At 35.3% G+C, this 26,583-nt stretch overlaps 1 protein-coding gene across 1 annotated transcript in view; it reads right to left on the bottom strand.

Annotated features, from left to right (window-relative positions):
* LOC113234041 (collagen alpha-1(XV) chain-like) overlaps nt 1-26,361 on the bottom strand; it is a 204,125-nt gene extending 177,764 nt beyond the window's left edge. Inside the window, exon 1 of the mRNA XM_026469265.1 lies at nt 26,083-26,361. Within this exon, the coding sequence (XP_026325050.1) occupies nt 26,083-26,126 (44 nt within the window). The 5' untranslated portion in view covers nt 26,127-26,361. The remainder of the gene's footprint in view (nt 1-26,082) is intronic.
* Nucleotides 26,362-26,583: the final 222 nt, after the last annotated feature.

The following is a 26,583-nucleotide window of genomic DNA, read 5'->3' as shown; positions in this document are numbered from 1 at the left end:
CCGTTGTTTTGTTATTCTAGTAACTTGGAGCTTCTTTTCTGTGAAATCGCAACGGGTGGTCGACTCTTGACTTTTCATCGAAAGTAGCCTTCTACTATGTTATAATTATTAATACAAAGATCGAATACAAAGAAAAAATCCTTCGAATCGAACCTGCGAACTGGCCCTACCGTGACTGATCGGATAGCTGATGGATTTTTTGTGTTCAATTTTTGTACTATAATTATAACAAATTAGTGGAGTAATTTCACGAAAACAGTTGAATATCGTGGTTGTAAAACATCGTGAAAGAAAACGTATGTCATTGATGCCCTTCAATGCGCTCAAGCACTGAAGGAGAGACGGGCGTGCTATCTAGCACGATCGGAAGACAACAGGATGGACTCTCAGAATAACCACTTGGAAACGGAAAGAGAAGAGGCAGACCAATAGAACGTTGGCAAGACGAAGTTGAGAAAGCGGCTGATAAATCAGAGGCCTATACCCGTTGAGAAATCCTTAATTAGTTATTGTGTGTACTTAGTAAATATTAAGAACTATATACTTTTTGTAACTAAGGAATGTAATAGTGAAACTACAGGCACATGCGACTTGTCAACTTATGTCTCAGGGTGACGGGCGATGTGGCCCCTCATATCTTTGCGATTTAAAGCTTTGAGTGGCACTGCAACTGTTATGGACAGGCGTGTAGCTTACTATCAGACGCACTCGATATTATAAAAATAACAATAATAAAGCACACACTCAATATAGCCCCGCACTAGGAATACCCTGTGTCGCGGGTGCCATGGACACACACATAGACAACCACAAATTAAATATAATTGGGGCTCAGATCCCAAACTAGGAAATTGCTTGTACTATATATAATATAGAGCCTCCTGGCCTATCGGTTACCATGCCGGATTTTCGCGCAGAGGTCCCTAGTTTGATCCACGATCCGGGAGAAATATTTGTACGACCTACGTTTATTACTCTCGTGAGTTTGGGTGTAATTTATGGTTGTCTATGTGTGTGTCCATGGCACCCGCAACACTGGGTTTCCCTAGTGCGGGGCCATGTTCAATGTGTGCGTTGAGCAACGAAGTAGGACATCACCCAGAACGTCTAGTCTAATTTAAATAAATTCATTTCGCGAATCGGTCTCATCGGGAACTGGGGATTTTCTTATCTAGCGCCCACATTGCTAACCGCTCGACCACCGAGGTTGTGGAGATAGTTTACTGGGCGCGAGCACCTACTTTTGGAAACACTTTGTAGTTTTTGTTCCTTTTGAATTTGTATTCTTTTTGACGTTATTATTTTATTTATTTATTTATTTTTAGGACGACCAACAAGATATGACTTAACTATAACAGAGATACAGAGACTTATCCTGTCTCAGTTAAAGGTCGCCACGGCATGCAAAATCTGGACACGCGAGAAAAAAAATAAACAAGTTGATCCAATGAAATTAAAAAACCATAACTGAAAAAATATAAATAGTTACAATTAATTAAATATTTTTACCAAAAAACGTAACTATATAATTATACTTATATGTGTATAAATTTAAAATACACAGAAATAAAATTTATGTGAAACAACATTGACGCAGACGCAAGAGCAGCATTGAGTGTGTGATCGCGCAGGACTATTCGGAAAAATGTCGACGAGATAGTTACCCTGCTTATGCAGGAGGTTTTAATATTATCTTGGTAGTCGTTTAATGTTTTTGATATTGATTTGTTTATTATACAAATCGCCAAAATACTTACGTTCCTAAGATCCCGAAGGATTTTTAATACGTTCGCCCTTCTCCCACTCTCTAAAACCACCAGGCAAGCGTATCGGCAACATTTACATTAATTTAAAATGTAAACTTACGCGCTGTGTTATTTGCTATATTAATTACGACATTATCACGTCTTTATTACGACACAAACATAATACATTTTATTTGTTATTTCCTGGAATGTTTGTTGTAAAGATTTTAAATAGGACGAATTAATCAAAGCGATATCGTACATTTGATACAACGGTGAATCGATTGAAATACAATTGTTTAGTTGTTGGAAATTTTACTATTCAATTAATTTAAAGATGCGAACAAATAACCGTCTCAACCACCAACTAAGAACCTCCGTTATATCTACAAACTTCACATAATTATGCTCATTTTAATGGTACGTACCTATTGTAAGAAAAATAAAACCTACGCTCAGATGAAGCTAGAAGTCTTTTTCATTTACATTCTGGCAAGAAATATTTTTACATTTTTATTTCACAATTTACTCTGGGCGTACGCATAAACCAATTAAAACCCCATTACACTAATATTTGTCCGGACCGCAAAATAATAGTCTACCTCTACAGCTAAGAATAAATGAATAAAAATAGCCCAGGAGCCAAGCGGTCCCGAGTTGATTGCACCTGATTTATCGTCCACATTTATCAGTGTGTTTTAGCTGTATCTTTCTTGGAATATTGAACAGACATGTTTCTAGGGACAATCTTTTTTTAATAAGTGAATAAATATTAGAACAGGAAACCTTAATTACAATGACCCAGAAATATCTTAAGATTGAAATACTAAATTTAATCTCAGTCGTTAATTACGCATTTATAGAACCGTTTTAAATAATACCCATTAAACATATGTATATTGGTTCATTCTGTTGAGTAACTGGCAAAAGAAAATACAAAACTTCCTTTCAATAAATATCAAAATTGTGTAATAGATTATTTATCATTGTGAAAGAGTCCGTACAGGGAAGTACTGCCACCTTATCTATATATTTCTGCAGCCAAGCAGTAATGTGACCATTACTGCATTTCGATTTTGAAGGGTAATAAAATTACAGGCTCATGGGACTTTTCTACTAATGTCTCAACTAAGAACAGGCGTGTCGCTTACCACCAGAACCCACGCCTTGTTCGTCCCCTAACTCGGTGTCATAAAAAAAAAGTATTTTGCTGGTAAATTCTAAAATTTAGACAAATTCGTAGAAGATTATATTGTATATACTCGTTAAAACAAAATAAGGGCCATCGCTATTTTTCTGGAAAAAAAATACATTTTGTTTTGATTACAGTGCATGGAGCTGTTAAACTTAATAAAACAACTTTCTTTTTTAACCGACTTCAAAAAAGGAGAAGGTTCTCAATTCTACTGTACGTTCTTTTTTTTTTGTATGTGTGTTACGCGATAACTCCGGTATTTGTGAACCGATTTTCATGATTCTTTTTTGTTGGAAAGGGGGTACTTCCATAGTGGTCCCATTTCATTTTGAAGAAAATGATCTACCTCGAAGGGTGGCTGTTCACGCATGAAGATTCATTTTTAAAAATAGCGCCTAATTTTAAATTAAGAGCAATTACTTCAATTGTTGATTTTGCTACTTCTCCAATACAAGGCGTTTTTCTCTCAATATACTTTGAGTAGTGAGAACCAATTTTTATTATCTTCAGTATCAAGTCCTGTATAGCGGCAAACTAGGGGATATTTCAATAAAACTTAGCAAATAGACGTAATTCCACGTACTTTTGAGGTCGGTTTTTTTAGTACTCTGTACTGAGATTATCTTTAAATAAAATTAACATTAGTGTAATTTAACAAATATTAAATATTAGACAACATCACACACAATGTTCTGATCCTAAAGTAAGTAGCTAAAGTACTTGTGTTATGGAAATCAGAAACAACGATGGTACCATAAACACCTAGACCCGAGACAATATAGAAAAGTTAGTTTCTCCATTGACCCGGCCGGGGATCGAAACTGGGACCTCAGAGGTGGCGAAACCATGAAAACTGTGTGCAAGCCACTCGATCACGGAGGCCGTCGAACAGATACTTAATGGATAAATTAAGATTTCCGGAATAATCATTATTTGTTTTTTTTCGTAATACAGCAAAAAAAAAACGAATACTAAAATCACATCGTCAACTCCTTTTTTATATGTGGTTTAGGTGGTAGGATAATGCGCCGAATAGCAATAATGCGCATGCGATTCCTGTTTTGCTTAAAAACCAAATAGAAATGTGATTACTTTAGAGACAGGAGCTGAACAGTTTATATTGTCGTTGGATTCGAAATAAAATTATTGACAAAAAATTTAAATTGTACACTTTTATGGAGCGTACAGATCTGGCGAATGCGCCTATTTGTGAAAGGTTCCCGAGCTGCACATGTGCATTACGTAGTGCGATCAGTTCGCGTGCCGTTAGCGCGCCATCTATGCTTAAGCAAGCTTTGCGTGATTACACGCACATAAGCACATGCAGCGCATTCGCCTGATTTGTACGCACCCTTAAACATCGCAGAATATAATTATAACTCACAATATAATGTGTTGATTTGCATTCTCGCTATATTTACAGAGGTCATTCTATATCCGAAACTGAACCCAAAACACTAAAAAAATAAATGGATTTTTTTTTATTTCATTGCGGTAAACAAATTTGATCCAAAGGTTTATTACTTGCACGGCACTTGCAAACATTTTGAACAATGACCTTAAATGTGCAGAAAGAAACGCATTTTAGATCTATTTGTTGGTGGGGTGCGGGTAGCGACGGCGGGGATGTCTCGTATCGAGCGCGCGATTGGTAGATCAGTCGACCTTGCTTCCCGTACTGCGTCTACGTCACGCTGACATCCCACATAATTTTATTCTAGTCTGTCAAGAAATGCCACGTGATTTGGTATGTAAACAAGAGTTAGTAGTGCAAAAAAAGAACCGCTATCAGGTTCAGCAGACCCTGCATGGTAATCCATCAAGTACAAGTGCGTGTCTATTCTTAAGACATGATGTGAAACGTTTGGTTTACGCAGAGGATACGAGTGTCGAAGTTTCTACTTTCAAAGTTGTGGACTCTAATGTTGAAACGAAACTCATGTGCGAATCTCTGCATAGCTAGCCACCAGTTGTGAAGCTAGGTAGGTACTTCTAGCAATACTTTCATGTAACCTAAAGTTGGTAAGTATCAAATCTAAGTTACAAAAAACTTTTTCAGTCATTTTTTCTACTTAATGTAAATAAATAATAAATTATAACAATGCTAGTACATATAGGAAATGAAACCATTTTTCCGGATTTAAATCGCGTATATTTGTTTTTCAAACAAACCGACGTTTTGGACCCTTTACAGGTCCCATGGTCACTATAATACTAGTACATAATCATAATTTAAAAAATAGGTACATAAACTATCGAGAAAGATTACATATTGCTCGGTGAAGCGGGTGGCGGGGTCACTGCCTTTGCGTGGTGCGTACAACTTCGAGGCAATTTTGCAAAACTTTACTAGATACAATTAGCCAGAATATTAAACAGAATACTTTTTTTAATATTGTTAGATGATTTAGCATTATTTCTGTTATTAATTTCTTAAATATGGCGAAAATGCAAATTAACGCACTGTATAAACTGGGCTTGAATATTGTACCTGTATTTACCATGGCCAGCCCTAAGTATGACATCATTTTATGACTCATTAAAAGCATTGTGTCACAATATCTTTGACATGAACCGTGGCCTGAATATTAAGGGAAATGTATAATCTATGTCATATAATGTTCAGATAGATTAGCTACTCGTGATTAGAGAAACGGTGTTATTGTTGTCTTTTGTTTTTAACCACAATACAAATTTGGAGATGTATAACAGTTGTATCTCTGTATCCATGTGATTTATTTTTCGTATGATTATACTTCTTTCAAAAACATAGGCAATGTATTTTAAAGCGACATGTAATAGGGTTTTAATTTTTGGAGAGAACTATAATTATACAATATGACTATTAAATAGATAAAGTAAATCTTATCGAGGTCTTAGGTCTCTCTAAAATTCAAGTTCAGAATAGGGTGGTTTGCATTAATATTAAAGTTAAGGTTGAAAAGGATGTAATCTTCTAAAGTGACCAGGATCATGGCAATAAAATAGGATAATTCGGTCCACAGAAATTTATTCCATAGTTAAATCAAAACGAAAAGACTGTAACAAGAAAAGGTATATATAAAAAACAGGTGCAGCTCTACTAAACACTCCATACTTAAATACTAAAAACGTCAGACAGACTTACCCCGAAAGGGCCGAATCTGAGTATTACTAGGTTAGATTAGCATTAAAATTGTTACATTATTTAGGTTGGGAACTGGTAAAAGGAAAATTTGATATTCATATATTTTTTATTATATTAGATAGAAATTCAAACTTAGACGCAATTGAAAATTAGATCAGCACTGCTCGCTACAGCGAATGAGCAGGGAATGACGACGGAATGTATCAATATGAAAATGGCGAGGCAAAGGAATTAAAGAATGATTCAAAATTTGAAAACTTATGGCCAGGAACCAGAGAAAAGGTGATGAAAAGGTGGGATGACAATGGAAGGAAGTCACATCGTTACAAGGTTTATGAATTTACCGTGTCAGCCAGGCTTGAGACCTGTAAAGAGCCCGAACATTTGGTTTGTTTTAACAACAAATAAATGCCATTTAAATCTGAAAAATAATTTCTTTTCAATTTATTAGAACCGGTTCGAATACATCGAAGACAATTGAAACACATATGGAATTATTCGCCAAAAAGAATCATATGAGCAAACACAAGGTAGCTGCTGTACACTCTGGGGGAATACCTCTCTCAGTCTGCTGTATCCATTCATCAGGTCAGCTCTAGGTTACCATAATACTTTATTTAGTAGCAGTAGAGCTCCTTGTGAAAGAGTTCGTCCAGTGAAAGTGAAGGCGTACTGCCTTACATATTTCTGACGCCAAGTAGTAATGTCAGCGTTGTTGTGTACCGGTTTTGAAGGGTACGGCTGCTGGTGAAATTACAGGCACATGGGACTTCTCAACTTATGTTACAAAGTGACGGGCGCAGAGGCAGTGCCCCTCAGATTTTTGCGATTTAAAGCTCTGAGTGGCACTGCAACTATTATGGACAGGCGTGTAGCTTACCATCAGCCACACGACTAGTTCGTCCCGTCACTTGATATTATATATAGAACTGCCTCCGTAGCCGAACGGTTACCATGCCGGACTGCCACGCAGAGGTCCCAGATTCGATTCCCGGGCCGGGAGAAATATTATCGAACTGGGTTTACAAATGTCAGAGTAATCGCGTAACAGGTACACACAAAAAATATAGTCGAAGTGAGAACTTCCTCCTTTTATATAAAGTCGGTTAAAATATGTAATTTCTTCCCAGTTCTCAGTAATATGCAATAATACGAAGGTCATTGACTTCGAAGATAAAGACATAAATTTACGATCGACCTTAATTATTTAGCATAAAATATCGTATGACATATCACAGGAAAGTACACATCAAACTTCGATTAGCAATCACGTTGTGTTGTTGTTCTAATTCTATAAGTCATTGTCAAACATTAGTATGTTAATTGTATATAGATATTAGTAAGAATAGACCTGACAGCATTACATTTCGATATCTTCAATGAACACTACGCCAACTTTATTTTTTGGTCATTTCCTGTTATTTTTGCAAACAGCTATATTTATTTACTAATATTATGCTCCCCCAATTTCGTGAAAAATTAAATAAACCGATAACAAAACAGGACAAAAACAAAAAAGAATTTTGTGAAAAAAGTAAAGAAACAAAAAACAAAATAAAAACAGAATAGGTCCAAAAATGAAGTTGGCTTAGTGTTCATTGGAGGTATCGATTTGTCTTTTTCGCTCGTGTTTTTACAGGTGATCTATGGTTGACGCTTTTACCATTTTATGGTACGATTAAACTCTAAATTGCAAATTGTGATTTAGAATACTTTAATTCATATAGCTTTTTATAATTTTTTTTAACTCTCATGCTCATAGCCCCGCACTAGGCAAACTCAGTAAAAACACCCAAACTTACGATTAAGAAAGAAGAAGAGAAATAATCCGGGTCCTCTGCGTGGCAGACCAGCACAGTAACCGTACGGCCTCGGAGGTAATCACACTTAGAATGTCAAATTTAACATAAAAATGACACGTACAGGATCAAGCACCATCGTGTCAAGCAGGGTTGACATTTAAAATTTAAATTCAACTCTCATGTCGTTTTCCACAAGAACAGTCCTAAGTGGTCAATCATAATGTGCTCTTGACTATACCTCTATGACTGCTTTGGAAAAGATGCTACTTCTGAAGACATTTTACGCTATAGCAGTTGATATGGACCAAATTTATAGGGTTGTTTAATTATATTCAACATCGCAGTGTCAATGAATTATTCAGTAATGATACCTGATCATCTCATATCTACATTGGAACTTAAGGAGAGAATTGTATATTAAAATAACAAGATGTTTTAGCTTGGAATTGTAGAAAGTACTTGTAAAACATCATTCTTGACTCTAACAAATACAAAAAAGAAACAATAATTGTTTCAAGTACGTTTTTTTTAGAGATAGAATCGTATGCATTTTTCATGAGATCTAATTTTAAAGCTAAAACAAAACAAAAAACAATATAATTGTACGGGACGACCGCTTGTAATAAATTAAAATAGATTTAAGTACTTATCACTTATTGTAACTTAATTAAGCTTCATAATTAAAAATATTTATGGATCGGTCTTTTACTTCGCAAATAGATAGATTAAATAAAATAGATAGGAAATAGAAATAGGAAAAAGGCAATCTTATTTTAGGAAAAGATTTCCTCAATAGCACAGATGTAAAAGTGTTAAATAAAATCGCGGCTCTCGTCACGGTATTGTTGAGGTTAGCTGAGCCGCCCGGCTCTCGTTAACGTATTGCTCGAGCCCGCCTCATAGCTTCGTATGCGGCCGTGTTCCCCCCGCGCCTCCCCGCACTTCGACCCCGCAAACGGCTGCGAAAAGGATAAAAGGCGCGTGCGACACGGCCAACGCGTTTCAGCGGCCAACTGCAAAATATCCTTCAAAGCCAACGCGTTCACTCCAGCGCCGAGCCCGCTCGCAACAGCAACAAAGAAAAACAGAAGACTCCGACCCATATTCAGTCCACCGCCAGCCCGCAACAGCAACTATAGAAAAGACCTTAACAGTACCGTACGAAGCTGTAATACGGCTGTAACCTGCATTTTTATTTCGAACCTCGCCGTCCCGGAGCCTAAAGAACCACCAGCTCAGTGGCGGTACGAATCCCGTGCCGTACAATAATATTATTCTGTAATAAATGTCCACGTATTTTTAACGAACGAATGAACGTGATAATCCAGGGAGTGTCCCAAATGTCTAACCTCTAAACCAGTAGGACGTATAATACATTTACATTTACATGGTATTCAATAAAGGAAATCTTATGCTAATAAGCATTTAGCATAGAATATATAGAAATAAACTGGTATAAGAAGGAAGAGAAATTTACTATGGAACAGCGCCTTGGGGCGTCTGTTTCCCCTTTCAATCGTTACACTTATTCTTTTGTGGAAGTAGCTGTCAGCGTTTTGCTCGCCTGAGGTTTCAACGAGGCGAATTGAAAGCTGTGATTCAGGCTTCCCACTGCCGTGATAAGACGTCTAACATTAGCTGTATGCCCAATAGTCGCAGCTCCATTAGATACAGAAAAATATATCCCACATTCTCTCCAATTCTTATAACTCCATTATAGATGGAGTTACAAGAATTGGAGAGGATGTGGATTATATTTTTCTATCTAGTGGTGCAAGAAACGTTTTTGACGTAATTCCACTTATGACATTCTTCCATGAGGGGTGTGATTTATTGACGTTAAGTCATCAAGGCTCCAGGTCTCCTAATTTCTTTGAAACCGATCTTTTTAATTGCATTGAGACTCCTCTGAGGTTATATTGCAATGGCAGTTGAGTTTGAATCGAGTGTCAGTGGAATAGCAGTGATGGCATTCATCATTCAATTACAACGATGGATGTTGCCTTACTACTTCCGTGGAAGTTTCGGTGCTTATCTTAATTTTTGTCTACTTTAATTAACGTATTTTTATGTAATAAAACTCTATAATCGATATAAGTGCTTCTATTGTAAGTGAAAATGAATCAAAAGAAACGTTAAATAATTAGTAGACTACGCGATCGCCTTCGACTCGCAATTGCAGAGCAGAGTACCAAAAATTACAATGGCAGTTAAAAAGTAGTTCATTGGCTAGCCACAACCTCGAACAAACTAATGGTCACCGGATGGATCGACGGTAAACGTCCGAGGGGTCGCGAAGATGGTCCGACGAAGTTTGTGCGGCTCTTGGCTTGAGTCTCCATGATGCGCTCTACTATGCCAAAGACCGCCACAGATGGCACAGCGTTGTCATGCGGAGCTTGTTTCCGCGGGGGAGTCACGACTCTCAGTAATGAAGTTTACGACGCTAGGAGGACGAGCTAGCCACTACTATAACTTTTAGCCGAATACCGAACGTACAAAATCCTTCCATTGACACTATCCACACACAATTGGGATGATTTTAAGATTAGCAGAATTGGGGCCCTAGTTTCTTGCTGTCGGAGCGACAGGTGTACATACAGTGTGCTAAAAGTTTTTTTTTTATAATATCAAGTGATGGGTCGGACTAGTCGTGTGCCTGATGGTAAGCTACACGCCTGTCCATAACAGTTATACTGTCACTCAGAGCTTTAAATTGCAAAGTTCTGAAAGCCACTACCACTGCGCCCGTCATCCTGAGACACAAGTTGACAAGACACATGTGCCTGTAATTTCACCAGCACCCTTACCCTTCAAAACCGGAACACGGTGCTGACATTACTGCTTGCCGGCAGAAACTACCCTGGACGAACTCTTTCATAGGAGCTCTAGCTAGTTAATTGGTGTCTTGGTATTGGTAAAAGTTCGGTGGAAGACGAGTGGTGCGTATCGTATGTGATATCTTTCAATCTTTACCATTTTACTAAATATAAAGTTCTATTCAAATTGTTTTCATATTCAATTTCACTAGTTACGCTTTTACGGCATAATGTTTTATTCATTAAACTGTAACTGTTGTTTGATGATCTTTAAAGGCTCGGTTACTGATAATGTTTATAGCTATGCAATATGGCATAAAGACCCCAGGAAAATTAATGCGATCATTAACGAAGAAGGTAAGAAAACTACAAGGTCGTATTATAACGCTCACACTCAACATAGCCCCGCACTAGGGAAACCCTGTGTCGCGGGTGCCATGGACACACGCATAGACAACCACAAATTACACCCAAAGTCACGAGAGAAATAAATGTAGGCCATACAAATATTTCTCCCGGCCCGGGAATCGAACCTGGGACCTCTGCATGGCAGTCCGGCATGGTAACCGTTCGGCCTCGGAGGCAGTTAAAAGGTATTGGAAATGAAATTATTTTTTCGGATCTAAAATAGCATATATTTGTTTGTCATGTCAGTCAACCGTGACCATGGGACATGTACAGGACCCGAAACGTCGGTTTGTTTGAAAAACAAATATACGCGATTTAAATCCGGAAAAATGGTTTCATTTCCTATGTGTAACAATCGCGAAAACCTAAGAACAAAATATTTTATTTTATTTTAACAATATGATTTTTTTACCTAAATGTTTTTTTAATTAAAATGAAATTAGAATAAATTAATAATAAATAAAACATATCACTACTAAAAGATATTATTACTGCAGTCTTACGTTTGCTTGGGAATTTTCATCTTAGACTAGAAAACAGATTCGTTGCCAATGTGTAGCTATCAATGCGTGAAAAGAAGAACTGGATAAAAGAATTTTATTAATTAAGGTAATGTCGTTTAACGCGCACACATAAATAGGGATCGCTCGGTAGAATGTTACTGCCTGTCACATTTATGTATCGCAGATTTTTTCATATCTCCTGGATCATTCATAATTGGCTGTCCATGAAGTGACATATATTTCTAACAAGGTGTTTCACTAGTAATTCACAGTACAAGTATCGAAAACCATCTTAAAGTGGACAGCTTACCGACTTTCTGCATAAATACCAAGTTTTTATCCAGCACATGCCGGCCGCAAAAAGCCGGGAAGGTCCAACGCGTCCAACGCTTTTATTTACATAAAAAGGAATAATTAATTGCGACTTAAAAGACAAAGAACGTCTCTTTCGCCGTCCATGTAAATGAGATCTAGACTTTGTTTAATAAAAATTTAGTTTCGAGATGCTGTGATGCATTTATGATTGGTGTTCTTTAAAAGTAAACTTTACTTTTTATATGAATCAATTTACTAAACTTTGGGGTAAGAGATGGAATATACAATTTACTATTCTTCAATAATGCGACTATAGTAAAAAACATTAAGAAACAGAAACAGGTTTCTTCGATTCGATCGGACTCGAGCCAGTGTCTGTTGTCTCAACGTGGCTACGGTCTTACCATTCGGCAGTCGTTGGTTCGAGTCCAGTTGGATCAAAGGATTTTTTTCGTGTTTGTTCGATTGTGTCAATAATAATATGTTAAAAATTACACGGATATATTGCATGACAGGCATATCCATCAGCACGGTAGTTGCGAATGCAGTCACATAGAAAAAAACATTCTTCGAACCTTCATCGATCTTCTTGACACAACAGGACACAAATTAGTAAATTATAACAACTAAGCAGAAGCTACAGATATCCTATTTGAATTTATAATGACTAATTGACAGTAGCCGAGAGCGCTTATTAGCATAATTTGTCATGAACTGAGTTAGTATATCATTAAAGATAATTACAAATGAAATGTAAACACAGCTTAGTTCTGGGAGATAATTGCAGGTAGCAATTTAGAACTTGGGAATCTAAATGCTCGTATTATAACAGATATACAGTAATGTAATTCAAGGCCACATCGAATCAATCGAATTGACGCTTAATTCTTCCTTTCTCGTATAAAAACTGTCTTTAAGTCCTCCCTCTCTTTTGTTTTTCATGGTTATAACTCGGTGACTACTTTTATTTTATTTACCTTTATTTAATTTACCCTGTTATTCAAGGGTACTTTAAAAGAACATCCTTAATTTCATTCATATGTCTTTATAAGCTAAGTCTGATAATAATTGTGAAATATAAACAATTTTAGATGATACATTAATAGCCTCTTAATTGAAAAACATTAATCAACAACGATACGCAATTTGACAACAAAACGTGTTCAGCATTAAAATCGTTAGCGAAATTTCATTAGCTCGCTAGTTTGTTGACAGACAATTTGTCTTCTCGTTCTTGTCGTTCAACCATCGGCTTAAGGAACTAATTTAAATTTGTAATGTAACTACAATTATTAACCATTATGTATAGGTAATTGTAATAAGTGACATGAATACGTATGCAGCTTTGCCTGACTCATATTTTCTAGAAAGGCTTCGCAGGTAAATAATCATGTGATTATCATTGTGAGTAGGTTAAGACCTCTATGTATCGTACGTTACTTTACTAGGCCTAAATCATAGTCATATTTCAAGCTTTTAAATAATAATTCAAAATTGATAATGTACTTTTTGCAGTGATGATACTACGACTTGAGACGAGCTTACAAAAATGAGATTATTCATTAGGTAGAGAGAGACAGAGAGAGTAGGTACCTTGAAAGAAATTGGTAGATCACAACTATAACCATCAATTATAAAGAAATTAAATGCTAAAGCCCAAGGGGTATTCACTTACAATTGCGTATGATTTAGTGACTTTGAATAATAATGCAATCAAAAATAATAATGTGTACTAATCGTCTGAATCTTTACGACCGAATCAATGAATCGAAAAGCTATAATTAATAGCAGAGGTAACGGACCGACTCATAATTTTGAATGACACAATTACGAGTGTTGATGCAAATTGATGTATTGTGTTACTGGAAAAACGAGTTAAAGATGAACATTATTAAAAATATGTTAATCAAAATGAAAATGTAATAAAAATACATGGATAGTTTTAATAATATCAAGTGACGGGACGAACAAGTCGTGTGCCCGGTGGTCACGTTTATCCATATAAGATGCAGTGTGTCTCAAAGCTTTAAATCACAAAGAAGTTAGGGGTGCTGCCACTGTACTCGTCACCTTTAGACATAAAGTCAACATGGCCGGTTTGCCTCTAATTTCAGAAGCATCACCAATCATTCAGAAGCATCACCAACATTACTGCTTTGCGGCATGAATAGGTATGTCGTATTTTCACAAGGAGAGTTTCGGGTAAAAGAATTCGTACTAGATGAAAATATAACTTTTTTATGAGATAAGTGGCGGAAAGAATAAGCCTGCGCGCCTGGTGGTGGGTCACTTACCTGTCCATGGCAGTTGCAGTGCCATTTAGAGCTTTAAATTGCAACGATTTGAGGGGCACTGCCACTGCGCCTATCGCTTTGAGACATAAATAAGTTGACCAAGTATAAAGTACCAAAAAATTATAATTATTCAACAAGACAAGCAACGATGGGCAGCTATAAAACTTTTAAAATCAATAACGTACCTATATGTTAAACGAACTAAGGTCTATTTAATTCCAACATTATTTAAATGTCTTCCGTCACACTTAAAAAAACCTTGTGGTAAGGTAAAGGTGGTAAAAAGTTTGTTAAAAATGAAATAACAAAATATTTGTTAGGTGCAATGCTGGGAAATATTGAAAAATTGAAATGTGGGTAATGGAATGTAAACTCTTTTTTCTAGTAGCCCAGTACTTGGAAAACCCTTTGTCACAGGTGCTGTGGACACAGACATAGAACATTACAAATTACACCCAAACTCACGAGAGGAATAAATGTAGGCCATACAAATATTTCGCCCGGCTCGGGAAGTGAACCCGGGACCTCTGCGTGGCAGACCAGCATGGTAACATGGCCACGGAGGAACTTGTTTATGTGTAAATGTTGTAAATGTTTATGTGAATATAATATTAAGTGTAGCAACCAAACTCTTCCGATAAACTTTTATGAAGTTTGGAAGAACCTTATCTTTTTGGAAAAAATGTCATTGAAAGGATAAATAAATTTAAAAAATCCCGTAATTTCAACACCACCCTTCAAAACTGGAACGCAGTAATGCTGAGATTACAGCTTGGCAACAAAAATAGGTAAGGTGGTAAGTACTTACCCGGACGACCTCTTTTACAAGGAGCTCTACTGCTACTAAAATTTACTGTAAGTATTATTGAAGAACCTATTATTGAAACAAGAAACTACTAATGAAAATAATTAAGTACATTACAGTACAATACAACTTAGATACTTCGCGCAAGAATTTATGTCAATGGACACTAACTGACTTAGCGTTATAAATGGAAAATATAACGGAATTATAAAAATAAGTAAGGAAATCAATAATAATAAAGTAAGAACAAAAGTAAAGCCAATTGAAATCAAACAAGTACACTCACTGAAAGCACAATGAGTTTCTTAAGGCAATTAGTGCTGACTCCAACCAGAAAATGCAAAGAACTTGTTACGCTCTGTTGTGGTTTCTGTTTGGCGTACAACTTTATTACTCAATTTTCAAGTTTCTACTCAAAATAGAAGTTCTAATGCAAATAATATAAATTTTCCTTTGTTTACAGGCCTTTCAAAACCGCTATGATTTTATAGACGGCTGATGGTAAAAGCCGCAGCACTTGATCAGACATATTTTGTTTTCAATATCTATAAAATTGTTACTGGTTTATTTTATAGTGTCTTTAATTGTGTTTTCTATTATTTGTGTTGGTTTTTATACGTTGTTTTCAATTTATTTTAAAAACCTTTTTATAAATATATTGCGACAGGTACACAAGCCGTTCCTCCAAAAAATTTGATTTTATGTCGACAAGCAACATACTTTTTTACTCAGAAAGAAAATGAGCAGTCCATACCCTTGATTCACGTGCTGAAATTATAGGCATATGGCCCTTGTCAACTTATGTCTCAGGGTAACGGGCCCAGTGGCAATGCCCCTTAGATCTTTGTGATTTAAAGCTGTGAGTATCACTGCAACTGGCATGTCGTTTTCTACCATATGCACGACTTATTCGTCCCGTCACTTAGTATCATGAAAAAAAAAACAAAGAAACTCATTTATTTAGTTGTTTACTCATTTATTTTGTGACCTTTCAAAGTCTCTTTGTGCTTATTTTAAAACCTTCTATGTTAATGAAGTCTTTTGTCTCCTCAGTTAACACATCTGACATCAAAGCTTTTAAAGTCAAAAGTAACCTTTCACCTTTATCATTTACGAATAACAAAATCTCGTTAAGTTTAAAAACACTTTGCTACACGTGCTAATTACGAGTGGAGTTGAAGAGATCTATCATGGCTCTGTCGGCATATGGCTTTACAAATGCAGATTGATTTCCATTTATGAATTACCACTTACCTTCTCATTGATGCTGTAGTATGGAACTGATGTTTAAATTCCTGAATGCGACCAGTGGCGTCTACTTGTATCACAGATTATATCTATGCTGTAATTGGTACTTTAATAGTGGCAATTACCGTACCACGGAAATGTTAATATTTATTTATTTACATTTCTGTGTATGATACATACCTGTTTTATAGATTTTGTATTAAGTATGTTTATTATATACGAAGGACCAATAATTTTTAAGAATAACCTAAGTATCTAAAGATAAGCGAAAATACTTTTTTAGCTTTGATTATATTTTTGATGGTTATGTTCTTGTGCGGTGCCACTTGTGATTTCTTTTTTCTTTTTCTTCAGCTTTATATACCGGAAAAGATTACACACTTATTGGCAAGATAGAGCATTTTATTTTTTAAATAATAATTTTATTTCTAGCAAAAGTTGTTATGTGTCAGAGTCAACTGATACCCAAAAATATTGAACTATATCTGTTGTAAACTCAGAATTTATATTAATTATTGCCTTAAGTCATAATCATCATCATCATCATTAACCCATTTATACGCGCCACTGTTGGGCACGGGTCTCCTCTCAGACGAGGGTTTAGACACATAAAGCAGCATTAAGCACATAAATTCCCAAAACTCAGGAGGTGCGAGCCCGCATTCGAACCCACGGCTTCTGCTTGAGAGGCGGTAGGTCAAACCAAGGTCAAGGCTGTCACTGGCGTGTTATATTATTGCGAGATACATTTTGCAACTTCTGTTGTTTTACATAACAACTTTTGTGACCAATATAGAGTTCTTAGGATTTCGCGATTGTCTTCACTTTACTTTGGAAAGTTCACTTTGGAAATTAAGTTATGTTTTCGCCAGTCGTACACGTCCGGAGCGTTGGTTGTTTGGAAAAAAACAAATACACGCGGTTTAAATTAACTTTTGTAACCAATAATTTAAATACGATAAAAAATTGTGTCAACTGGCCACTGCGTGATAAAATTAATTAAAATTAAATGATAATAAAGACCATGAACTATCATCATTTTATATTCATGTTCGTCAGTTTATCAGCATAATTTATTTTCATTCATAAGAGTGGAAACCAATGCAAATACTTTTTACGGCAGATTTACCATCAAAGTACGTTCAGCACAGTTTTTCCTTATATGTACGTGAAAATTGTACAATGAGAACTTCCTTCCTGAGAATTTCCTCGAGTGCCATTATTTGATTGCTACAAAAGACACGTAAATAGGTTTCTTTATTATCAGCGACGCATCCGTGACTCCTTCTAGTGCTGCATTTGTAGGTCAATACTTACCATTAAGTGTACGGTTAACCGTATATCCGTCAGTAAAAAAAAATATTGGTTTTACTAGTATTATGTAATATAGCTTATTCATACATAAGTTGAATGTCACATGTATTTCATTTTCTAATGAACAACATTAGGTAAAATGTTTAAAGACGTTTTAAAAGTTTTTAAGGGTATCATTATAACTTTGAAATATGCACAGGGATATTTAACTGCCTCCGTGGCCGAACGGTTACCACGCCGGACAGCCACGCAGAGGTCCCAAGTTCGATTCTCGGGCTGGGAGAAATATTTGTATGGCCTACATTTATTTCTCTCGTGAGTTTGGGTGTAATTTGTGGTTGTCTATGTGTGTGTCCATGGCACCCACGCTACAGGGTTACCCTAGTACAGGGCCATAATGAGTTTGTGCGTTATTATTATCATTATTATTAATATTTATAAAATACTAATAACTTCGTAGGACTGTATTACTAACATCATAAAAAGCAACTATTGTTCCATGACATTTATTAAATCATCAGATTTTACTTCCATATAAAAAGCTGTGATAACTCTGTGAGGCAGCAAAAAAAGCACACGGGAGGCGATACTAAACAACTTACTATCAAATACAGATCTAAAAAGACCTCCGTCTTACCTGATGGAAAGTACAATACAACAAAAACTTAAAAGTTTATTTTTGGTAAATTAATTGTTTTCTATAAAGTCATGGAACAAAAGCTTTTGACGACCTTCGTGGTCGAGTGGCTTGCACACCGGTTTTCATGGTGTCGTCATCTATGAGGTCCCGGGTTCGATGTGCAGCCGGGTAATTATAGAAAACAAACTTTTCTATTATTGTCTCAGGTCTGGGTGTTTGTGGTTATAAATGTTTCTGATTATTGTAAAACAAGTGATTTAGTTACTCACTTTGGGATCAGAGCAACGTATGCGATGTTGTCTATGTTGATGTTAAAGTTGTTGTTTGTGCTGTTAGTAACATAGTCCTGGAAGGTTGTTGCGTTTTACAAATAACTCTGTGAATAGCTTATCTCTACTATGTTAAAATTTTTATAAGTATTTACTGATGTATTTTTTTTGTATATTATATAGAGTGAGAAAAGATTTATTTGTTTTTAATTTTTAACCGACTTCAAAAAAGGAGGAGGTTCTCAATTCGACTGTATGTTTTTTTTTTTGTTTTTTTTTTTGTATGTATGTTACGCGATAACTCCGGTATTTGTGAACCGATTTTCATGATTCTTTTTTTGTTGGAAAGGAGGTACTTCCATAGTGGTCCCATTTCATTTTGAAGGAAATCATCCACCTCAAAGGGTGGCTGTTCACGCATGAAGATACATTTTTATAAATAGCGCCTAACTTTAATTTAGGAGCAATTACTTTTAGCAATTATTTAGTTGATTTTGCTATTTCATCAATTCAAGGCGTTTTTCCCTCGATATACTTTGAGTAGTGTGTCGTAGTGAGAACCTATTTTTATTATCTCCAGTATCAAGTCCTGTATAGTGGCGAACTAGGGGATATTTCAATGAAACTTAGCAAATAGACGTAATTCCACGTACTTTTGAGTTCGGTTTTTTTTAGTACTCTGTACTGAGATTATATTTTTTTCCTCAAACATGTTGGTTTAATGTAGTACAAATATAACAAATCACCGCTGAATTGATTATTGATCAATTTGTACTCGTACCTCTAATACAAAGTGTGATTGTAAATATTAAAGTTCACGGACTTTTTGCAGATACATAAAATTTAGGCAAAACAGATCTGAAATAAATCTCCGGTCAATGAACTCGATTGGTAATTAAAAAGTCATCAAACTATAGCGTCATAGGTCTGTTCACAAATCGGTCGTTTGATGAGCTATAAAGTATTAGCAGCGGTTTGCACAGCCCTGTACTGTTTATGTTAATTCAGAATATCCTAGAACTATGAGTAACTAGCCAATTTATAAAACCTTAACATCATCATGTGAAATACTTGATTTATTTAACACAATCGTCTTCTAAATAATCTGTGGTAGAATGTTGTATACCCTGTTTTCCTAGGAATTGAAGGGTCAAACGATCTATTAAGAGGTGGTAAAATTAGCACTCATTATTTGCACAATTTGGCATTGTTTTTGTAACATGCTATCATGCCATGTACAAAGACACAAATTACACATAAGACAAAATATATTATCGAAAAGTTTTGTATTCGTTAATTACTAAATAATATAAATATCAACGTACACTTGAAATCCTACGTTAATGTTTGTAATATAATTTCAGATCACATAATCGAAATTCTCTGATTTTAAAACAGATAAAGATCATCAGCCATCGTCTAACATTTGAGTTCCTACCGCTTTATGAACTTTGGAGACAACTATGTCTCTCGATAAGATTATTAAACAAGATAACCAATACAATGAACCTCTCATTGATACCAATAGCTTTATGAAATAAATCACTTAAGATTGTTTTGCAATGTCTACAGTTACAAAGACATAGGAGCGTACGAAATTGGAACCCTAAAATAGAATGATCGTGTAGTTTCTCATCTCACTCAACTTGAAATATTATTCGGCATAAGTGTCTCCGTTCCTGAGAAATAGGTCAAATGAAACCTTCATCTATTACTATTCTGACACTTTGCCCGCCACTTTCCATATATAAATCACATTGAAACGTAATCTATGGTGCTCAAATTTCAAAATTCCTACGCGTGTCTTGTAGACAAATAGGCGGCGTTGTTAATAGCCGTTTCAGTACCTATAAATGTTGTTTCTTATACATAAATAGCTACAGGTGTATCTAAGAGATATCGTGTAATAGTTTTGGAGAGACCACTTATAGATAAGACGCCCTTTTCTATGATTATTATTTCCTTGATGTCTTCACTTTGGATATTGATTTCCTGTATTAGTATCTTGCCATTTTATTACTGTACTAAATTACTTTCTTAAATATCTTCAGTATTTAATCCATTATTAAAGATGCCAAATATAGCAGTGTCATTTTGAATATAAATATCTATTCTTTTTAATATTTGACTTAAGACATTTACCATGTAGTAATCGTACGTATATTAATAATTGACAACACTGTATCACATTCAAAGTCAATTTGTTTTGAAAAGATCATCAATATAACTACAAAAACATCCCTATGGTCACTAATACGTGTTGGTTGATCGCCAATTCCATATCGTAACTTTAGTTTTATAACTTAACGTGACTCAAGGGTGCACCAAATTTAAATTACCTTGATTGCCTATCATAAAACTTACGAGTAGAGATTTGTGTTAAATAAATTGATGTGGGATTCCTCAGGCCAAACGTGTATAATTTTCAGTGAGGTTTAACGACCTCGTATTTCTTTTCAAAGAAGAAAACCGAAAGTGAAGCAATTCTTAAAATTAAATAGAAGATATTTAAAAAAAAAATTTATGTTTCATTTGTAATTAATTTTTTATTCAGATATTTAATTATTATTATAGATTTCTGTTCGAAAAAACCAAACTTGCCTATAATGATTTTCTTTTTATCTTACTTTTCATTTCTTACCCTAGAAATTTTACAGCATCTCCTTACCTTTGCAGATTTACTGGTTACCTTCAAATCGCTTAAACTTTTTGCATCTTTTAATCTTCAAAGTTGAATATAAAAGCGGTCTACAAATCCTGAAAAGTTTTAAGGAGTGGCCATATCCAAATGAATTTTAGTCACGTCGCCGGTAAACCGTCTGACTTACTGTGGACCCATTTGTACAATAAATTTGAATGTTCTTATGAAACTTTTTCGTGAGTAGGATGATATGATAATCTATACAAAAGCTCCATAAACAACTTTCCGTTGCAGGGTTTTTCTAACGAACTGGTGTATTCGTGAGACTGATTCGCTCCTTATCTAAATTGGGAGAGCGGTTAGCCCGGTCTGGCAAATTGGTGCTGGTTCGAGTCCAGCTGGATTGAAATAATTTTTCTGTGATTGTTCGATCTCTGTATTAATAATAACACCATACTAGTATAGTATGTTGATAAAAAAATACATATTATTCAATAAAATAATAATATTGCCATTAATAAAGCGACATCTCTTGTCAGCCGCTGGTAGCTGTAAAGGTATATATATACCTGCCCGAGAAAACATTTTGAATAGGTGTATGTTATGCTTTTTTAACCGACTTCAAAAAAAGGATGGAAGGAGGTTCTCAATTAGACTATATGTTTTTTTTGTATGTATGTTACGGGATAACTCCGGTGTTCGTGAACCGATATTCATGATTATTTTTTTGTAGGAAAGAGGGTACTCCATAGTGGTCCCATTTAATTTTGAAGAAAATCATCCACCTTTAAGGTTGGCTGTTTACGCATGAAGATTCATTTTTATAAATAGCGCCTAAATTTTATTACAAGGAGCAATTATTTTAATGGTTGATTTTGCTGTTCTCCAATTCAAGGCGTTTTTTTCTCTCAATATACTTTGAGTAGTGAGAACAAATTTTTATTATCTCCTGTGTCAAGTCTCGTATAGTGACGAACTAGGGGATGAATCCGGGTTTGCGCACTTTCCGGTAACCGATTTCAATAAAACTTGGTAACTATATGTAATTCTACGTACTTTTGAAGTCGGTTTTTTAATACTCTGTACTGAGATTATATAGCCATGGAAATGCTGAATAAAATGGCGAAGTTATCTTGGAAACTGGAATAGTAACTGTAGTAACCATTAGTACAGGCAGTTGGAAAAAGAATGTTTCTAAGTGGTTTCTTAAATTGCTTGAGAACCCTCTAGAGAATTTGTCTGGGTTAAAATTTATTGCGAGGCTAATAGTGCTGCCAGATGTGGTAGTGTTCGCAACGATTTTGGATACAAATTGTTCATTGTAATCTTAGTCCAAATATACACGGTGTGTCACGGCCATGCTACATGGAGGGAAAGTATTTGAAAATTGTATATACCAGTATGACATTTTGCTTCATGGAGACATATTTTATTTTTAAAAGTTGGTAAATATTACTGCATTTAAACCACTGCCAGACACGGGTCTCCTCTAAGTCGAAGTTTTTTAGGCCATGGCCCTGGCGCTGGTCCAATGCTGGTTGGGGACGTCACACGTTACACGTCACCGAGGGTTGTGAAGGATATTTTCCTTCACCGAAAAGCGTGATAAATTTCAAATTACATTTCGTACATAAATTCCGACAAATTCAGAGGTGCCATCCCGGATTGAAACCTACGGCCTCTACATAAGAGATGATAGTATTTATTTATTTATTTACAATAATATTAAATTTACTTTCCCTCGGTGTCTCATATCAGTGGGACAACCTGTATAAATCACCCTGTTTATAGCGGAGCGGAACGTGTGTGAGTAAGTATAGTGTGCATTTTATTGTGTACCAGTGCAGTAGTATGTATAGTTTACTCAGGGAATAGCATTTTCTTAAAGATTATTTCAAAGCTAAACAGAAAAAATTAACAATTGTGTACACGACTGTAAACTAAATATTTATGAAATTATTAACGTTTCGTGGTAAAATTATGTAACAGTTCACGAAATTTATACTGTAGCGAACTAAAACGGGTAACATTTTCCGGTATTTTAGGAATAATCTAGAAACTAGAGGGACATTTTGAAATTGCTCCGCGAAATGGTATCATTACTTCATTATTATTATATGGAACCTGCCTATAACATCAAGAAGAACTGGAACACATTCTAATAATAATATGTGCCAGACAACAACAGCAAGGCTCTGGTCTCAAACTAGGAAATCCAAAAAAAACTAGGGAATTGTACTTGTACCAGAGCAACAGAATTCTTGGGCACTTCCTAGAATACCCAGACCAGAACCAATTTAAAAAAGTTCATTTACCAAATTGGTCCTACCGGGAATGGAACCCAAAATCTTCTTAACGCCTATAATGTAAAGCGTTGGATCATCGAGGTTGCCAAATTATAGTGATTAATATAGAAATTATATCCAAATTTCCATAATTCCCAAAATAAATCATAACGTTGTAATAAAAACCACCAGAGTCGAAGAGATCTCACATCGCCTATACAAATTTTCTAGACAGTGTAATTAAAAGACACACGTACTTCATACGTAAGTACGAGTATCTTCAACGAGGTCCAGATAGTTCACAACAAATCAAGTTACGGTTTCTTAAAAGAAATTATCCCAATTACCGCAGCTATAACCAATAAATTCTAACCACGTTGCTAACACAGGACAATGCCCAAAAACCCATTTATGCTCTTATACCATAGTAACATCATTTTGCGAGAAAAACACAAAAATATTATACAAAAAGGTACACTTTGCTGTTACAGAATTTACCCCACTTACAAGAGTTCAATGTCTGAACATAAAAAGGTTTACCCTCTCGGTCAAAGAGCAAAGGGTTTTGGCAATCAATCTTTAATATTGACAGGCGCTAAGGAATACGACACAGAATGTGTCCAGTGTAGATAAATAAATGTCGTTTAGGACCCTTGTCAATACTGGGATGACGTCATTTGAATCGAGATTCGAATTACTTTTTCGATTGTGATCCGACTGCATATTAAAATCTTTACATTATCGGTAGTCTGGGTACACATCTTACAGCGGGAGAGAGTATATGAAATGGTATAATACCTACATAGGAATCACGCTGATCAAAGTTTACAGAGTTAGCTACATAAACATTACTTTTCTAAACAACAAATTTCAACGCAATGTAAATGACGTACAATTTTGACATTTTCTATAATACTATCTTAAGTTGATCTATTCAATTCTCCTTGTCATAAACAATGCTTTAACATTTTCGTAACTTTCGAGATTTTAGGACGTAAAGCTTTTTCTTTGAAAAATATGAATTACTTACGTTGAACTTGCTTAACAGTAAAACTGGAACTAAATAAAATATTAATAAACTGCGTTCAGGGGGTTGTAGACCTTTTTTCGCTGATTCCAGATATGTTAATGACAAAATTTTACTAAAAATGTCCATTATGTTGTTTTTGATAAAAGACGGCAGCATTAAAAACGATACTTTAACGAAAACCAGAGGTGCAGTAAAGAATTTATATACGCTAAATCTCATCATCATTCTATCAACATCATCCTATTATCACATCCTATTTTGTTCACTCCACGCCATTTCTTCTCTCTTTCGTTTTTCTACCAGCTTCCCCTCAATTATAATACATGAAAACGCACCTAAATTGTAATCTCTATAAATAATTGCAATAACCCACCACGAATGCACACGATATATGCTATATATATATATATATATATATATATATATATGTATATATATTTTTCTTTTTTTTTTTTTTTTTTTTTTTTTAATAGGATATTAATCGGAAATTATTATACACAAAGAAAAAGATATGATTGAGGTTCCGCACAGTAATAATTTTGCTTACGAATGAATTACGGACGTGAGAACTCTAGCAGGTGACAAGAGCTGACATAATATAGGGATTCTCGAACCCGTATGTAGACAGTGATGAATGAAAACATAGGCCAATGCACTATGAAATAAGGGTCATTACGTGTAAAGACTGAGTAGAAGAGAGTAAAATAATTATATCAGAAGAACATTGATGTAAAATTTATTAGGTTGAATAAAACAACGGCAAACATGAAGAAACAAGAAAAGTGGAATTTATTGACAATAAATACAATTCATAACACAAAAGGATTATATTACTTAAAAATACATAGTAATTACTGTAATTTTCTTATTACGATGAATGTGAGAGATACTTAAAATATATAATAATATCTTTTGATATATAATACATAATAATATCTTTTGATTCTCAATGAAAACAGATAACATTAATAAACACTTCGGATGTGGAAAAGTAAATGCATGAATGGACGAAAAACAATAAACGTAGCATACAAAATAGAGCGCTCATCAAACTACGAACTTTGAATTACTTTTCCCGTAAACGGCTACCCATTCAAAGTTTTGGGCAACACTTTTGGGGGAGTTAACGCAATCTGATAATAATAATGCTTCAGTAGATTAAAATTTACCCACACAAGAACATGTAACAAAAATGGATACCTACAAAGGCTGTTGACATAATACAGAGCATGCGCACAACTGATATTATCCATAAACAATGAATACTGCACGATGGGGCCCTCAGAAACCTTCTGAGTTAATATTAAAGCTAGGAAGACAAATACATCTTCAAATTGTTATACGAAAAATGTTTTAGCACGTGAAGATATGAATTGTATGATAATGAAAATTGTTGAGAGAACGTCTATTTATATTTTTAATACAACAAACAATTTTCGACTAACTACTTCAGTAGATAAGTATCAACAATTCGCGAATATAATGTTTACTGCAAACAAAATTTGTATATGCTTTGTAAACAATCAATATATATTATTGGCTATAAATTAAGAGCCAATTTATTTGCTCGCAAGAAACAAAGCAGAGCTTTGAAGCGTCTAAATTAGATTTAACAAGAGATTCAATCGAAAACAGAACTCACCGAAAACACTCCATCGTCGGCGTGAATTTTATCATTACAATCATCCTTGATGTGGCTTGTTTGTTCTCAAAACATCGCACCAAAACTGTTATCAGTAATCAAAACACTTTCACTGTTGCTCGAACTTGCACAGACAAAAAATATCCGAACGATCCGGCCGGCTACACTGAAACTGTCAAAATCACGTGGCCGGTAGATACATACACGGCAAAATTAAAGTATTCGCGTGCGCGCTAAGGCGCATGGCATTTACGTAGCATATTATTCATGTAACGGACTAACCTCCCACACAGTTCGTGAAGAACTAAGAGCGAGTAAGCGCAAGTTGAACGTGCACGTGGTAGCTTACGCGACGTCCGCCCTTCCATAGGAACGTTGTCTGCCGAATGTCGACTTTCTCCTAAGGCCCGATGATGCCTTTTTGCCTAAATGAATGGCGGATCGCCGAGATGAGCCGGAATATGGGACGATACACACAGAATATTTCCGTAGCGTTTGGTG

The sequence above is a fragment of the Hyposmocoma kahamanoa genome, unplaced genomic scaffold (genome assembly GCF_003589595.1).
Source record: "Hyposmocoma kahamanoa isolate Upper Pololo Valley unplaced genomic scaffold, ASM358959v1 81, whole genome shotgun sequence".
NCBI classification, from domain to species: domain Eukaryota; kingdom Metazoa; phylum Arthropoda; class Insecta; order Lepidoptera; family Cosmopterigidae; genus Hyposmocoma; species Hyposmocoma kahamanoa.
The sequence above is the reverse complement of the archived record's forward strand: the minus strand, read 5'-3'. Positions and strand labels throughout refer to the sequence as shown.